Source organism: Antechinus flavipes, chromosome 2, assembly GCF_016432865.1.
Source record: "Antechinus flavipes isolate AdamAnt ecotype Samford, QLD, Australia chromosome 2, AdamAnt_v2, whole genome shotgun sequence".
Taxonomy (NCBI): Eukaryota; Metazoa; Chordata; class Mammalia; order Dasyuromorphia; family Dasyuridae; genus Antechinus; species Antechinus flavipes.
The window spans coordinates 400565218-400577583 of record NC_067399.1 but is presented as its reverse complement, the minus strand read 5'-3'; the positions used below and the strand labels follow the sequence as shown (position 1 = coordinate 400577583).

Genomic DNA, 12366 nt, shown 5'->3' with positions numbered 1-12366 from the left:
TTCTCTCACTTCCTTCCTACTCATTAGGACATCACTTTAACACAGAATAAAAAAGGAAGAGGGAGGAAAAGCAGTTCAGCAAAATTAACCCAACACATCACTCAAATATGACCAAAACCTGGGCACTCATAGCCTACTACCCACACCCATACCCAAAAAACTAGCCTGTTTTACAACATCAAATGGAAGATTGTATCTGAAAGAAGAGCAGAACTCAAACTGAGAGTATAGAGAAGATTAAAGTTAAGTCATACAGTAGAGAAGGGTAAATTATTTCAAATCCTGTACCTCTCAATCACACATCAATTAAGTGTGACAGTACTGGATTTGCAATGCTGTTGACTCAGAATATCCATTTTCTGGGGAAAAAAAGGGAGGGGAGTGCATTTCTCACGTTTCCTTCCACATCCCTGTTGCTGTCACTTCCATGACTGTTGTATTTGGCTTGAATTTTTTGTTGTCCCTTAGAGCTGTCTATACAGCTTCATGGGAGAGTAAGTGATATGATGGATAAAGCACTGGACTTAGAATCAAGAAGACTCATCTTTCTGAGTTCAAATCGTGCCTCACACAATTTGCCTCAGTTTCCTTATCTGTAAAATGAGTAAAATAAGAAAAGGGCAAACCACTTCAGTATCTTTGTCAAGAAAACCCCTAATGTTGCCACAAAAAGTTGGAGGCAGCTAAAAACATTCACTAAGCTTTTGTCACTTTCAAGATCAAATGAAAAGTCCTTTGTCATTTAAAGCTCATTGCAACCTAGCCCCTTCCTCTCCTTCCTGTCTTATTCTTCAGTCCCCTTTGATCCAGCCACATTAACTCTCATAGTGGGCTTCTTCAATGCCCCCAAGCTGTTGGTACAATCCATTCTAAAGTAATCTTCCATCTACTCTGTCTATAGTTTGTATGGACCAAGTTATTTATATATATTATCTCCCTCAAAAGACTAAACTCCTTGAAGGAAGGAAGTTTGCCTTAAACTTACTTAAATGCCAGGCACAAAGTGAAGGTTTAATAAAATGGTTTGACCAAACTGGATGTTTTATGAATATTTTTATATTGATGAGTCTTTTGCTGTCTTCTGCTTTTATGAGTTTATACTCCCAGTAATAAGATCTCTGGGTTAAAGCATAAACAAGTTATCTTTTCTTTTCGTCATCAGGGTAAAATGACTTGCCTCAGGTCACAGTTGAGGCTGAATTTGATCTCAAGTTCTGCAGACTCCAGAGCTGCCCTATCAGTTAGTTCTTGCAAAATGCCAAATGATTTCCCAGAACCATCAAATCAGTTTACAGCTTCACTAGCATTGAATTAATATGCTTGTCTCCTTACTTAGCCCTTCCAACAATGAAATCTCCTATTCTTTAACAGTTTTGCTAGCCTAATGACTGTGAAGTGAACCATTTAAAGAGGAGGAAACTGAGGTCCAGAATGATCATGTGCTAATTGCTACCTGGGTCATTTTGAGTAAGTCAGGCAAGAATTGAACTGAGATTCAAGTGTGACCACACACTCTCAGATATTTCCCCTTCCTAACTGTCTCTATCAATGTTCACTTGAAGTTAGTTTAAAAAAAACTTGCAGGAAGAGATAGAATCAGCGACAGGTCTTGATTTAAAAATTATTTTGTCCAGTTTCATGTCCTTCCCCATAATAAACTATGAGCTGGGGTAGGGTCAGAGACTCATATCTCTCCTTCCTCTTGTTTAACAAAAGGTTATCACTCTTCACTCAGTATATTTATAGTAATTAATCAAAATTCTTTGCTATGTTCACTACAGGGGAATCGTGATGAGGGACCTGAAAATTCAGATCAGGCTCGAGAGGATGCCCAGGTAAGACTTCTTGAAACTTCTTCTGGAATATTTTAGGGGGCTATTGGTCTGATTTAAAATTCTCTCCCTGGGAAGTGGCCATTCTAGTCCCAGGGAAATAGCATTTTCCCCTTAGGGAAAAATCCCCATTCAGAGAAACAAGTCCATTTTAAAGAAAGGAAGAAAAGGGAGATCTGGAAACCCCTGTGGTGTGGTATGGGCCGGTAGCCAGGTGGTATCCTGGGTAGTTCTGAGTTTCCTCAGTTGCAAATTAGAAGCAATGACTAGGCAAATAGGGAGATTGGATGCCCTCCCTTAGACAGAGGTGGACTTGGGGGCACATTGGGGTCTCCTGGCTGCTTGGCTGTGATGGCATTGCTTGGTTTGGCTGTCTCTGGGGCTGGGACGCTTCCTTCCCAAAGCTAGAACCATCTGTTCTTTGTTCAAGAGCTCCTTTTTGCTACTTTTAGAACCAGCGGGAGATCCTGATGAGATTCAGGGCAGCCTGCTTATGCTAAGAGAGCCTGCCGTGTCATAACTGCTATCTTAACAGGATGCTTTGGTTCTCCTCACACTCTCTCTCACACACACCTGCATATCTTGCAGATACTTGTGAAACCAAGCACCAATTATCTCTCACATCCCCACAAAACATGAGGGGAATGAGAATTGGAGATTCTCACCTAATTAATGGAGAATTCTCCCCATCACTTGTGCCCCCTGCCCCACCCCAAATACCTCTTGAAGTGCAGAGTGGAGTCAAATTATATAATCAAACTTCCAGAATTATAAACAATACTATCATCTGTAAGCACAGAATGGAAAGAAAACTGCAGTCAGATCGGGTTCCAGTCCAGACTATAATTACTGCACAAAATTAGTTGTGTGATCTTGGTAAATTTCTTTCCCCTTTCTGCACCTTTTAGGAGAAAAGAGGGATAATCTGATAATATGTTCAAAGGGATCTTCCAGCTCTGACATTCCATCTCCTAAGGACTCAAGACCTGCTCTGATTTTTTTCTGCCTTGTAGTCCCCTAAAGCAATGGCATCAGATTCAAACAAAAACCATACAGAAAGAGCCACTGAACCATGTGAAAGGATCCCTGCAAGCCAAATCCTGACTTAGAAAACCTTATATTAGCATGACATATGTTCTATAATGTTTTTATTTATCTTTTTAAATGTTTCCCCAGTTGCATTTTAATCTGATTTAGGCAACACTTGGGAGTATTGCACATGTTTGCCTTAAAGCACTAAAATATATTTTATATTTAAAGACCAAAAGCCAGAGAAATGGATAATCTCCTTTTGCCTCTGCTATCTCAAAGATCTCATTCTGTATCATCTTGTTCTCTATTCACCTAAGTGGAAGTTTTTCAAATGGAGAAGTGCTAAAAAGTATGTGGCAAAACTGAATTTAAGAAAATGGGAAGTTTGCTTATGTTTTGATTTTTCTCTTCTGACCCTGGGTTTTTATGAGTAGGGACAGAGTGGGATTTTTTAAACCGCCACGTGTCTCTTAATTTTCTATTAAATTCCATTTTAGGTTAATAATTAACCTCACGAGCTCTTTTTAAATTCAAATGTTCCTGGAAAGAGGGAAAGACGTCAGTGGAATGTCAGAACTGAAAAGGACTTTTAACAAGCAGTCCAATCCCCTATTTCACCAATTGTGAAACTGTAGTCTGAAAAGGAGAAATAATTTACCCAAAGTCACACAGGGCATTAGGGGTGGAACTCGGACCAGAGCCAGGTACTGACTCTCAGGCAAGGATTCTTTTGATAACGCCAAAGGGAATGTGGTTATTTACCTTTTCCTCTGTATCTGAAGTGACAGTTAGGGAGGGGGAAATGGCACCTGGGAGGCCTAGAAAACTCATTTTGCCCAGGGCTGGTCCCATCTAGAAAGGGTGAAGACTGGTAACTCATACTGATAGCTGGCGTTTGTGGAGCACTTTTAAGCTTTGTAAAGTGCTTTACAAATATCAGTCTTGATCCCCACAACAACCCCAGGAGGTAGGTGCTGTGATTATCCCCATTTTACAGTGGAGGAAAGGGAGCCGATGGAAGCTGCCCAGGATCACACAGTGTCTAGAGCTGGACTTGATCTGAGGCTATACGTGAGCTCAGTATCTTTTCAGATACAGCACTCTATCTACTGTATCACCTAGATTCCTGCTAATGCAAAATTGTGCGTTTTTGACAAGGCTTTAACATATGTCCTGTGGAACAAGGATGTGCTACTAAATGTTCAACAGGTGGCTCTCTGGTAGAAAAAGATGCTATATAGCACATTATTAAATTTAATTGCCAATTTCCAAAGTGTGATTGTTGATGCTAAAAATTTAACAATAAACTCCAGCAATTAGCCCATTAAAAAAAAAAAAAAAAAAAGGTTGTGATTGTCTCATTCCTCCTAGCTGGGTCTAGGTGTTCCTTGGCACCTCCCCCATCCCATTCCTACTGCAGGTTTCCTAATTAAGCTTTCCAATGAGTCCTTCCCTCCCTGCCCTAAACACAGCCTGCAATTCCTGCTTTAGTCAGCAGAGGGAGCGCAACTAACAGATTTTCTAGCTCACTGCGGCTTTTTAGAGAGAAAGAGAGAGAAACCGGGGTATCATTTCAGGGACACTTGACTGAGGTCGGCTCCCTATCCAAGTCTTGCCCAGTCCATCCCCCACAGCTGTTTTGGGAGTGGAGGGATCATGTGGACCTCCGGACTCACCCACCTTTGAAGGGAGATCCCTGGGTCCTAGGTAGAATCAGGAAACAAAGAGTGTCAGAACTGGAAAGGACTTTAGGGAACATCTAATCCACCCCCTCATTTTTCAATTGAGACCTAGAGAAAGTGACTTTGTCCACAGTCAAACAGGGAGTTAGTGACAAAGGTGGTGGGATTGGAAACCTGAGTCTTTTAAAGGTGAAAAAATATTTCTGAATGCAGAAATTTCTCGATAGCATTTTTGAAGTTTGTGGAAAAGAGATGCTTTCAACTTGAAATGTCTCAAAATGGGAATAAAAATTCTGGGGAGGGAGAAGGTTCTAACAAAACAATCATCTATAATAAAAAGTTATTGTTAATCTCATTAGTATGGTTGCCATACACATCTGAAAAACAATTAATAAAAATAAATTTAAATATAGATAGATTTATATACATTTAAATATATATTATATATTTGCATACCTATACATATGTGTTATATATGTATGGGTATGTGTTGTAGATGTATATTTACATTATATTATGTGTGTATATATACATTTATGTATGTATATTTAATTTTATTTTTAGTTATATTTTAGGTGTGTCTGGCATGTATATATATTTAAATATGTATATCTATATATTTAAATTTCTTTTTATTATATTTATATTTACAATTCATACATATATATGTGTATATGTATACACATACACAAATGCAATATATACATTTAAATATGTCTATATGTATATTCAAATTTATTTTTATTGATTGTATTTCAGGTGTGTATGATAATTGTACTGATGAGACTAGCTGTAACCTATAGTACATATCAAACATATTTTTATATATCCTAACAGTGATTAACCTTGTAAACTTATCCTCTGTAACATCTGGCATCAGTGGAGAAACTTTTGTATTTAGTTTGTATTTGTATTTTGTCACATTTTACCCTTAGAATGAATCTGAAAAAGATGCTGGACTTGGAATCAGGAGATAAATTCAAATCCCAGCTCTAGCTTTTATATTTTGTGTGATCTTTCAGCTTCTTGATCTGTTAAATGAGAGCATTAATAATTGCACTATTGCCTTTCACAAGAAAGCATATCTACCTTGGTGTTTCTTTTCATTTATTGATGGGAAAACTGGGGTCCATAAACAAATGTGATTTGCCCAAAATAATTGAGTGAGCTAGTGGTAGAGCTAGGACTAGAAACCACAACTACTGATTTCCACTGTATTTTAAGATGATCTCTCAGGTCCTTTCTAGTTTTAACATTTTTTGAGTCTGAGCCAAAAGATCAGAGGCTACTGGCCTCTTTTCTTCATTTATGTGGTTACATTGTCCTTGTAAGACCCTCTTCCCAAACATTACTGTACCTCCTACCCCACCCCTCCATCCCAAATTGGGTCTTTTCAGACCTTACTCTTACTTTGCCTTCCCCTCTTTCCCTTCTCCCGGCTCTCAGGTGATTGCAGAAATCTTGGTGAGTTTTGAATTTTATTATGATTTTTAATACCCCATATGAATGATTTCTGGCTTGGATTGCTTGCGTGTGCTGAACCAATTGGGGAATGTCATTTGGGGTTTGAGGCTTCCCTAAGGTATTCTCTCTCCTTCTCTCTCAGTCTGTCTCTCATTAGTCATTCTCCCCATTACCTGTGCCCCCTATCCCACCCCAAATACCTCTTGAAGTGTATTTGTCTGGGGATAAACAGAGGGGAAAACAGTGGGCAGAAAAGCCACCTTTAAACGCAGGTCATTGGGACTCATGGCTGAAAGCTGCCTGTTTGATGCTCCTGTATGGGCCAGTTCATCACCTCTCCCCAGGAAACTTCAGTTCCTGAATGGGAATGGAAAGCAGATGCCAAGTTTTCCCAAGTTTTCCAAAGGGGCAGTTTTCCAACTACCACAAGTTGGGAAAGAACAGTCTATCCCTCCCAAACAGGCCCTACACATTACACCCATAGAGACATAGCCCTTGGACAAGATTTGAGTATTGAACATAAACAGTAACAAATTCTCCCCGTTTTCCTTCCATTATCCCAATCCTACCTGTGTTTTCCCTTGTCCCAACTTTGCAGGAAATAGCAGATACAACGAGCAGTGGGGACAAACCTTCTCTGGAGACACGTTTCATGAGTATTTTATGTTCTCGAAGTTACCAGCACCTCCGGAGAGGTTAGTGTTCCACTGTGAGGAAAGCAGAAGCACACATGGGAAGAAAGGAAAGAAAAAGACATTTTTTTCACCTTGGGTGACATTTTCATGTGACCCCAAACCCCCCACTGATTTTAGGTCAAATTAATAGATTATTAGCATCCAGAACAAGGGAGGAAATAATTGTATTTTCACTGTTCTGCTCATACCACATACTAAGAATTTTAGGAGGAACATTGATAAGTTGTGGGGAATTTTCACCTATTGTATTGCTTTCCTGGTCAAAACATTTAGGAACTATTAAAAAAACTTCTTAGGAACTCATGTCTCTTGATGGTGCCCTAATCACAGTCCTGGGGGGGGGGGGCATTCTGGATGTTTGAGAGGCTTGGGAAGGGGAGGGAACAGGGAATTAAAGGGTGGGAAGTTCCCCTCTCTATTGATCTTAGGGCTCACTCCCTCTCCTGGGCTTTCCTGGCTTCTAGTTTTCCAGGAATTCATCAAGATGACTAATCATGATGTGGAACACACCATTAAGAAAGAGATGTCTGGTGACGTGCGGGATGCCTTGGTGGCTATAGGTCAGTGGCTGGAGGTGGGAGGGAATTGTGGGATAGGGTACCAGTACTGTTACCCAGGAGGGAGCTTGCAGTAGCAAAAATTCCAGTCCATTTTCTCCAATCCATGAAACTCTGCCCACTTGGTCTGAAAGTTAATGAGGATTTTCTTTTTAATCTATGGGAACTCGAGGGGAAAAGTTGGTGCTTATCTACTTGTCTGTAGTGAATTAAGAGAAACAAAGGAGAATGGAAACATTATTTACAAATACCCAATTCTACTCTACACTCCCTTCCAGCCCCCCCTAATCCAACTAGTTCTTGAATTATGTGAGCACCATTATATTTTAGTGAGTGGGGAAGACAGAGTGAAGAGAATAACTGTTAATGAATACCAGGACAAGAAGAGTCAAGATGACACTCCAGCTGTCCCTTCTAATCTCCCTTTCTCTGTCCTTTTTCATTCCCTTATCTGCTGTTCTTCTCTAACACAAACACCAAGTGAGATCAATTAAGTGAATGCTCAATAAGCATTTATTAAATACCTACTATGTGCCAGGCAAGATTTGTATTTATATCCAACTTGCCTTTTGAGTTTTCCTGTGTATTGCACGGGACATTGCGCTGCCCAATTTGGGGCCTACTCTGGGGCCAAAGCTAGTAATCCCAAGAGTGAAGTTGGTTAAACTGGGATGGGGCACAGAGCTGGTTTCTGAGCTTCCTGATATACAGTCCATTCTTCTTTTTAAGCTGTCTTTGGCGAAATATTTTGAAGCTATTTCCGGCTAAGCCGTTGTGAGCACCAATGAAATTCCTGTTCATGTTTGTAGACTCTACTGCTCCTACCCCTATGGACCTGCTGTCCCTATAAGTGAAGCAGGGGGTCATTTATATATCAGATTTTGAGGAGAATCAGAAATGCTCTCCCCACCCTGCATCAAAATGTCTTCCCTACTGTGTATCAGGGTGCCAAAATTTTTACCACTAGAATTTAATCCTTTTGCATCTTAAAGGATATATGATATTCTGCCCCCCACTAGAAAGCAGATGTCCCTGGACTCAAGCCACTTTAATTATCAGCTAACTGCTTAGAAAAGATTAGTTGATAGTCAGCTGAGATCAAAATCCCCATGAATGGGAGGGGCAGACATAGGACAGAAGCCTGACGTGGAAAGAATCACTGTAAGGGATGATGTCAGTGCCAGAAACCAATTTTGTTGGCACTCAGTCATTGTTAGGGCTGGCACTGGATAACAGCCCCAGGTTTGTGTGGAGATAATAAGAGAAGCTATCTTCTAACTACATTTCCTTTTTCCTCATTAGTCCAGAGTGTCAAGAACAAGCCCCTCTTCTTTGCTGATAAGCTGTACAAGTCCATGAAGGTAAACCTTTCCCTCCCTTTGGGATAGTCTAGAGCCAGCCACCAAAAGGCAGCCCAGAACTTTGTCATTCCCTGCTCTCCCACACACTGAGTCTCCTGTTCATAAAGATGCTGAAAACACTGGGAGGTGTCCCTATGTAAGAAGGAAAAAAAACATGTCAAGTCTCCTTCCAGAGGGATTACAAGCTCAAAATGTTTCTCTAAAGTCGGTATGAGAACATTTCCTGGAAAATTTTACAGACAGGTAGAGAGCTCAGAGATAGCTTAGGGAATAACCTCAAGGGGAACCTACCAGCTTCTAATACCTGTAAAATTATACTTGACTAGCTGGTGTTTTTCTGGGGCAGTATTTAGGGTAGGCCCAGGTATAGTTCTGCTGTTATCTGTCCTCCCCGACCCATTCTGTTTCTGATGTTTGATCCTTTTTGTAGAACTGCACACCCAGGTCTAGAGCTATCTATAACCACAAATAACCTCATTTACTTTACAAGTTTTCTGAGACTTCTGGGTGTTCACTAGTAATAAGGCAAGGTCCAAGTGCATGAGCTTCTTGGACAAAGTGTCCAATCTATTAAAAATGGAGATTGTACCAGATGAACTTTAAAGTCCAAAATACTAAAATCCTTGAAGACAAAAGGTCAAGTCTGTTCTCTGTGTTTCCCCAGCAATATCTAATGTTCCAGCTCCAAATAACTCCATGTCCCAAGTGCTCATGGAAGCCAATTAATCTGTTCCGTCTTGGGAAGGATTGGGAGATTGAGACATAATTTTCTCCCATGGGCTTGGCTGATGGCGGGGTATGTTTGTGTGAGTGTGGGTCCTTCCCTCACATCCTCTCTGTAAATTTCCATCCATATTTACTCTTTATTAGGGAGCAGGCACAGATGAGAAAACTCTCACAAGAATCATGGTCTCCAGGAGTGAGATTGACCTGCTCAACATTAGGCGGGAGTTCATTGAGAAATACGACAAATCACTTCACCATGTCATTGAGGTAAGGAGGAAGGAACTTCAGGCCCTACCGTAATCCAGGTGTCTCTTACCAAGGACTAGACCAGCATTAGACCTTAAGGGAAAGGCACGTGTTTGAGTTGGGTTCCAATGACTTTTTAAAAAAATTTTTTTCAGTAGGATTTTATTTTTCCAAATACACATAAAGATAGTTTTCAACGTTCATTTTTCTAAGATTTTGTGTTCCCAATTTTTCTCCCTTCCTCAGGACAGCAAGTAATCTGATAATAGATTAAAAGTGTGCAGTTTTAAAAACATAATTGCTCATGAGAGCAAAAGAGGAAAAAGCATGAAAAAGAAAAACAAAAAGGTGGAAATACTATGCATTGATCTATATTCAGGCTCCATAATTGTCTCTGGATACAGATGGCATTTTCCATCCCAAGCCTATTGAAATTGTCTTGAATCATGGCTCCAATGACTTTTTTATCCTTTCTCTCCATAGCTCCTCATATTTCCAGAAGGGCATATAAATTATTTTTGCTCTTGGGAAGATATCCCCTGCATTGAAACATAAAAGAATGTGTACTCCAGGGGCGGATGGGGGCCTTTTTAAGGGGATGGTGGCTGCCACCCAGGGAGGTACCTGGGAAGCCTTTTTACTAGGAACATATCCTTTCTTTCTTCTCTTAGAGTGATAACTCCGGGGACTACCTCAAGGCTTTGCTGGCCCTCTGTGGAGGAGAGGACTAGCTGGAAAGGGGAGAGCTGGTCCCCAATTGAAAGCTGCCCTGTTGGTTGTAGAAGTTGCCATGGCTTCAGGGGCAACTTCCTTTGCTATCCAGCCTCACACTCGAGGAGACCACAGCCAGCACCGATCCCTGCGCAGCCGTGACAAGTGGGAAGGGGAAGGGTGGTGCACAAGGGTTGGGGAGGGAAGGGACTTGGGACTTATCTTCTGTGAATGCTGTAGGAGGAAAGGGTGACACCTCTAGAGAGGTACTTTACCCAGTGAAGTTACTCCTGTCCATGTACTCTAAAATGAATAAAATGTACACCGATTCTAGAATCTGAGTTACAAGGTATCTCCAAAAGACATCTCCCCCAGAATGGAACAGGTGATCCTCCTATGCTATCTGCTATCTGTACACAGCTTTTGCTTCAAGACTTCAGAGTTGAGGAACTCACTGATTTTTTTTAAGGCAGCCCATTCCTCTTTGGAGCAGTTTTAATTGTTATAAAGTCCCTTTATTTATTGGGTCAAAAATTGCTTCCCCTGATATCTCTCAATTGCATTCTAGTAACCCAGAATATTCACGGTATAGGAGATAAAGTCAGACACAGACCAAAGACAAGCTTCCCTTCCCAGCTCTCCCTAGCGCCCATAGCGTCTACCTCCCATTTAATTCTCTTGTTTTTGGCTTTCACACCATAGCCTCTCTCTATCTGATGCTGCTTAAAGTGCTTCCGTCCATGCGCTTTCCTGAAGGCACTTTAGCACAGGTCCCCGCACTCAAAAAAAAAAAAAAAAAAAATGCTTGTTGGCTGACTGATGTTCAGGGTTTCTGAAGTATGTTCTGTTAGTTTTTAGTTCAACTAAACAAGTTCCAAAAAGGAAATTATATTTCCTATAATGCTGTCTCTGCTTCCTCTTATTTCTCCCAAAGTAGACGGAAAATTGGCTCTAATCTATTATCTTTACTGATCCAGCATGAACACTCAACCTTATATAGTTATGAATCAGTTGGTTCCACGGCATTTGATCCATCACCAAGCATTGATTAAGGCTTACTCCCTCCGGGCATTGTGCTCGGGATGAGGCGTTTGAATACATAGAATACGTCCCCATTTTTAAGAGGCTTACATTCTTTTTTTTTTTTTTTTTTTTTTTAATAATAAATTTTATTTTTATTTAATAATAACTTCGCATTGACAGAATCCATGCCAGGATAATTTCTACACGACATTATCCCTTGCAATCACTTATGTTTCGTTTTTTCCCCCTCCCTCCCTCCTCCCGCCCCCAGGATGGCAAGCAGTCCTATATATGCTAAACATGTTGCAGTATATCCTAGATACAATACATATTTGCAGAACCAAACAGTTCTCTTGTTGCACAGGGAGAATTGGATTCAGAAGGTAAAAATAACTCGGGAAGAAAATCAAAAATGCAAATAGTTCACATTCATTTCCCAGTATTCCTTCTTTGGGTGTAGCTGTTTCTGTCCATCATTTCTCCAATGAAACTCAGTTAAGTCTCTTTGTCAGAGAAATCCACTTCCATCAGAATACATCCTCATACAATATCGTTGTCGAAGTGTATAATGATCTCCTGGTTCTGCTCATCTCACTTAGCATCAGTCCATGTAGGTCTCTCCAAGCCTCTCTGTATTCATCCTGCTGGTCATTCCTTACAGAGCAATAATATTCCATAACATTCATATACCACAATTTACCCAGCCATTCTCCAATTGATGGGCATCCATTCATTTTCCAGTTTCTAGCCACTACAAACAGGGCTGCTACAAACATTTTGGCACATACAGGTCCCCTTCCCTTTTTTAGTATCTCTTTGGGGTATAAGCCCAATAGAAACACTGTTGGATCAAAGGGTATGCACAGTTTGATAACTTTTTGGGCATAATTCCAGATCGCTCTCCAGAATGGCTGGATTCGTTCACAACTCCACCAACAATGCATCAATGTCCCCGTTTTCCCGCATCCCCTCCAACATTCATCATTGTTTTTTCCTGTCATCTTGGCCAATCTGACAGGAGTGTAGTGATATCTCAG

General features: G+C 40.6%; 1 protein-coding gene across 2 annotated transcripts in view; it reads left to right on the top strand.

Moving 5' to 3' along the window:
• The window catches only part of ANXA6 (annexin A6), a 63407-nt gene extending 52765 nt beyond the window's left edge, over window positions 1-10642 (top strand). The window contains exons 20-26 of one of the 2 annotated variants that reach the window (XM_051978736.1): window positions 1782-1835; window positions 5993-6010; window positions 6609-6705; window positions 7170-7265; window positions 8565-8623; window positions 9494-9616; window positions 10267-10642. In XM_051978736.1, coding sequence (XP_051834696.1) covers window positions 1782-1835; window positions 5993-6010; window positions 6609-6705; window positions 7170-7265; window positions 8565-8623; window positions 9494-9616; window positions 10267-10326 — 507 coding nt within the window. In that variant the 3' untranslated portion in view covers window positions 10327-10642. The remainder of the gene's footprint in view (window positions 1-1781; window positions 1836-5992; window positions 6011-6608; window positions 6706-7169; window positions 7266-8564; window positions 8624-9493; window positions 9617-10266) is intronic. The other variant, XM_051978737.1, reaches the window with a different exon arrangement.
• Window positions 10643-12366: the final 1724 nt, after the last annotated feature.